We start from the raw sequence: 5,407 nt of genomic DNA, 5'->3' as shown, positions 1-5,407 counted from the left end.
GCCGTCATTGTTGTTTGGCGGGTCCGGGCTGGGGATTCGAACCCGCCACCTTAGGTGTACGTGGCTGGCGCCTTAGCCAGCTGAGCTATAGGCGCCGAGCCTGTCATTCTCAATAGAGTGCTGTAGCATCACAGCTCATAGCAACCTCCTCCAGCTCTTGGGCTTAGGTGATTCTCTTGTCTCAGCCTCCCAAGTAGCTGGGGCTACAGGTGCCTGCCACAATGCCTGGCTATTTTTTTGTTGCAGTTTGGTCGGGGCTGGGTTGGAACCCAAAACCCTCGGTACATGGGACCGGTGCCCTACTCACTGAGCCACAGGCACCACCCAGATAGAAACTTTTTAAAATGCCACTATTATTCCTAAACAAATTGACAACATTAATATTTATTTTTTTGAGGCAGAGTCTCACTATGTCACCCTTGGTACAGTGCCATGGCATCACCACTTACAGCAACCTCAAACTCTTGGGCTCAAGCTATTCTCTTGCCTCAGCCTCCCAAGTAGCTGGGACTATAGGGACCCACCACAATGCCCGGCTATTTTTTAATTTTTTGTCATTGTTTTAGCAGCCTGTGGCCAGGTTCGAACCCACAAACCCCTGTGCATGTGGCCAGTACCCTAACCACTGTAGCCCCAAGCCAACAACATTAATATTTAAAAGTCAGCAATAGCATACTTTAAAAAAAAAAACCTTTAAAAACACAATAATGCAAACAAATGTATAAGTTATAATTGATGACTTTTCTCATACATGTATGTTGAGTACCATTTTTAGTGACTGTCTCTCAAATTATCTCTTAAAAATTACGAGGTTTCTTGATAGTGGTTTCCCCACATTCAGGAAGGGTGCTGAGGCCAGGGCCAGGCTGTACTACTGCAAAATCCTTAAAGACTAGAATGAACCAAAAGGACTTTAGAATAAAAGTTCCAGTTTTAATGGGTGTCAATGACTTTGAGCAAATCAAGGATGCCAAGCCTCAGGTTTTTTTATCTTTTTTTTTTTTTTTTTTTTTTGAGACAGAGCTTCAAGCTTTAGACTGGGTAGAGTGCTGTAACATCACAGCTCACAGCAACTTCAAACTCCTGGACTCAAGCAATTCTGGACTACAGGCACCTGCCACATCGCCCAGCCATTTTTTGGTTGTAGCAGCCGTTGTTTGGCAGGCCCTGGCTGGATTCGAACCTGGCAGCTCTGGTGTATGTGGCTGACGCCTTAGCTGCTTGAGCTACAGGCACCAAGCCTGTTTTCTTATCTTTTAAATAAGCAAACATTTGAATGATACATGATACAGACAGACTCGTATAATATAAACATGTTATATAAGTATAAAAGCATATTATCATTAGGTTGTCAATAACAAAACAATATTCGGTGCACCTGGCATCAAACTGATTGCTTTACATACATTTTCTTGCGTAATGTCTGAACATATATATCACATTTTCGGTGCTTAGTTTTAGTTTTCTCATTCCAGCATGGCTTTACCGTGCTCATTTTGGAGCTGAAGGCCAGAGAAGAAAAAATTAGCCCAAGTTTGCACAAGCACCTTCGTGGTAGAGATGGGACCCAAACCATACCCAGGGTGCGCCGTAGACCCAGCTCCCTCTGGCGGGTGTCCAGGGCTCTGCTCGCCTCCCGCTTGGCCGCGCTTGGGCCTCGGACCTTTCCGTAGTGCTCAGTTCCGCCCCTTCGGATTCCGAGGAACTCCACCTCTCTGCCAGCTCGTGTTGGCCAATCACTGCGGGTTTAGGATAAACGGTAGGCAGGACGGGGGTGGGGCTCCCATGTGATTGGCAGCAGCTTCAGCCACTCGTATGAGGAGATGCTGAGATAGACAGTGAGTTGGTCCAATGGATGTAAATTCTGAGACGGGAGCAAGCCAATGCTGTCGGGAGGCGGGGCTCGGATGTGTGTAGAAGGTACCCAGGCGCTTGTAGCTGCTATCGCAGCGTCGTAGGCGCAGATCTGCCGCCGGTGTGTTTGGACGTAGTGTTCCCCACCGCTATGAGCTACACAGGTGGGCTCTGCAGGGTGGGGACCGGGGGACCGGGTTGGGGACGCGACAGGGAGGTTGCCAGTGCCGCGCCAGGCTCACCCACACCTCCCCCGGGGCCCCGTCACTGCTCTGTCTGCGGTCACAAAATGGCGCTGCAGAACAGCACCCTAAGGGTCGCTCCTCTCACGCTTCGGCGCCTCAGTTCTCTGTGCTGGCAGCCTGGCGTCCCAGCTTCTGGGCCTCTCGAGGTCTTGGCTTCTGTCACTTCTGTCTGGGGGCCCTGGGCTTCGGTGCCCGAGGTCCCTGCTCTCAACCACGTCCTTCCCTGGCCCGTAGTCCTGGGACCACGACCCCACAGGTCTCCTTTTCTAAGGCCTTAGCCCTTCAGAGCAGTCAGCACGCTCGACTGCCGTAGCCATTGCGGCGCGCCCCCACCCCCACCCCCGCGCGCGCAGTTTTTCTGAAAAACGCCGCAGCTACCCCCAACTCCTATCCCTCCCACCCTTTTTTGCGCGTCCCAGAACTGGAAGAAACGCCAAACCTCAGGGGAATAAGTAAATATTTGAAGGGTTTGGGCTGAGCACGAGCCTTGGCAAGGAATGGCTAGCTTCCACGTTAATGCACTTAACATCTGTCAAAATTTACCATGTCAGGTGCTGCATGGGGACTGGGAATACTAACAAGTGTTTCTCAAGCAGAGTATAGGGGAGAATATATCTTAACAGGCAAACAAATGCGTCGAGGATCTATTTTGGATTGGTCAGTACTGTGAGGGGGTTGCTTCATTACATGTTATAAAGGTGGCATTTGAACCGAGACTTAATGGAGTTAGGAAGTAAAGGTATCTGACCCAGGGCAGGAGCTGCCTGGCCTATTAGATAAGCCAGGGATCCCAGGAGTTGGAGGTTGCTGTGAGCTGTGATACCATAGCACTCTACCCAGGGCGACAGCTTGAGGCTCTGTGTGGAAAAAAAAAAAAAAAAAGAACTTGGATAGATAAGCCAGGGAAGTCAGTGGGATTTGAGCAAAAGGGAGAGTGGGTGATGAGATCTGAGAGGACCTGTCCTCCCGCCTCCCCCCTCGGCCTCAGTCCCCCCAAGGAGGGAGGTGGGCATCGAGGGGGTGAGGGGCCCTCCCCTCCCCCACCCTCCCCCCCCCTCCACCAGAGATATGCTTGAGAAACTGTAAATTGTCACCAGGTGAATTGCCAAAGGCAGCCTCGATTTGCCTGCCTTGGTAGTGACTAAAGAGGCTTCTCATCCAGTAGCCATACTAGGCCTTTCTGTTTTGTGGGGGTATTACAAGCTTGGGTGTATTTGGTTGCTGGGTAACCTGCATTCTACTCAGAATGTTCAGGAATGAGAATGGAACTGGAGCCTCTGGGGCTCTTTTGTGGGCTGCTTTATGTTGGCATAGACAAGAAGGCAGTGCCAGTCCTCCCTACTCTTATTTCCCAGGTCAAGAGCTTGCCAAGAACTCCGTTTTTCTAGCAATCATATCCCAGTCCAGTGGTTCTCAATGAGGGGTGATTCTTCCCTCAGAGGACATGTAGCAGTGTCTAGAGTCGTTTTTGGTTGTCACATCTTGGGGTGGGTATGCTCCTGGCATCTGGTGGATAGAAATCAGGGATGATGCTCAGCATCGTACACTGCTTGAGATTCATTGTGGTGCCATAAATAATTATCTAGCCCCAAGCATCATTAATGCCAAAATTGGACAGCTCTACCTGAACTTATCTGTAGCTTTCCTAGTTCAGGAGGAAAGATATTAATTAGGGTGGTTGTTGACATTTCTAGTATTGGGATGTAATTCTCTTCACCGTATCCTTCTAAGACCTGGAAGATAGTTTTATGGTTTTTCGGGACAGGACTGCTGAAGAAACCAGAAGATGAATGGTTGGATGCTGTAGAGTAGCTTAATAATGGAAGATTTATTTTTTGTGTTTAGCAGGCCCTGGCCATGTTCGAGCCTGCCACCCTGGTGTGCGCGGTGGGTGTGAGGGATGGGTGTGTGCTCTAACCATTGAGCTATGGGCACCTGGAACATTTATTTTTATAGATGAGGAAACTGAATTAGAGAGGTCACTAATGGACAAGCCTGAATTTGAGCTCTGAATCTTGTAGGCTGCAATTCTGGTTTGAGATACCCAAACTAATGAGGTAATGATTAGTTTTTCCTTGCTCTTAAGAAACTGAAAATCATGGTTCCCAATAATGGGAATAGACCACTAAAGTGTTTTGTTTTTGAGACAGAGCCTCAAACTGTCTCCCTGGGTAGAGTGCCATGGCATCACATCACAGCTCACAGCAACCTCCAACTCCTGGGCCCAAGCGAGTCTCCTGCCTCAACCTCCCAAGTAGCTGGGACCACAGGCGCCTGCCACAATGCCCGGCTATTTTTTGGTTGCAGCCATCATTGTTGTTTGGCAGGCCCGGGCTGGATTCAAACCTGCCACCTTAGTTGTATGTGGCTGGCGCCTTAGCTGCTTGAGCCATAGGCGCCGAGCCTGTTTTGTTTTTTTTTTTTTGAGACAAGCCTTCACGCTGTTGCTCAGACTAGAGTGCTTGGGGGTCAGCCTAGCTCACACTAACCTTAAAACTCCTACATTGAAGTGATCCTCTTGCCTCAGCCTCAATATGTGGCTTGATCTATAGGCACAGAACCCTAATTTGTCTTTAACTCAGTTACTTTACACTTAGGAAAGGAAACTCCATCTCTAGTACTGAGAGGGAAGATAGGAGCAATGGAAAAACAGGACAGAAAAATCCAAAATCAGGCCTTCAGCAAAGGTCTGAAATGCTGCTAATCTTATTATAGAAATACTTATTATCTTACCTCAGTTTCTTTGTGTTAGGAATGGGCAAATAGTTTAACTGGGAGGTTTGGGCTTGGGATATCACATGAGGTTACATTTAGGATATCTGATCCACCTGGACAGTAGTCATCTGAAAGCTTGCGTAGGGCTGCAGGTCCCACTTCCAAGATGACTTAAAACTCCTATGCAGACAGATGATGTTGGCTATTAGTTCTTTGCCATGTGGCTGTCTCTCCATAAGTCACGCTCAGTCATTTCTGTAAATTTTTTTTTTTAAGAGATAGTCTAACTGTTGCCCTCAGTAGAGTGCCGTGGCATCACAGCTCACAGCAACCTCCAGCTCTTAGGCTTAGGCGATTCTCTTGCCCAGCCTCCCGAGTAGCTGGCACTATAGGTGCCCACCACAATGCCCTGCTATTTTTTGTTGAAGTTTGGCCAGGGCTGGGTTTGAACCTGCCAACCTCAGTATATGGGGCTGGCGCCTTACTCACTGAGCCGCAGGCACTGCCCCCAGTTATTATTTTTTTTTCTTTTTTTTTTGAGACAGAGCCTCGAGCTGTCTCCCTGGGTAGAGTGCTGTGGCATCACAGCTCAC

General features: G+C 48.8%; 1 protein-coding gene across 3 annotated transcripts in view; it reads left to right on the top strand.

Moving 5' to 3' along the window:
* The first annotated feature begins 1,884 nt into the window (after positions 1 to 1,884).
* Positions 1,885 to 5,407, top strand: part of AKAP8L (A-kinase anchoring protein 8 like) — a 43,703-nt gene continuing 40,180 nt past the window's right edge. For 2 of the 3 annotated variants that reach the window (XM_012809428.2, XM_003796508.3), the window contains exon 1: positions 1,885 to 2,018. In XM_012809428.2, the coding sequence (XP_012664882.1) occupies positions 2,006 to 2,018 (13 nt within the window). In that variant the 5' untranslated portion in view covers positions 1,885 to 2,005. The remainder of the gene's footprint in view (positions 2,019 to 5,407) is intronic. The other variant, XM_012809429.2, reaches the window with a different exon arrangement.

The sequence above is a fragment of the Otolemur garnettii genome, unplaced genomic scaffold (genome assembly GCF_000181295.1).
Source record: "Otolemur garnettii isolate 467f Iridium unplaced genomic scaffold, OtoGar3 scaffold00105, whole genome shotgun sequence".
NCBI classification, from domain to species: domain Eukaryota; kingdom Metazoa; phylum Chordata; class Mammalia; order Primates; family Galagidae; genus Otolemur; species Otolemur garnettii.
This window is presented reverse-complemented; position numbering and strand designations above follow the sequence as displayed.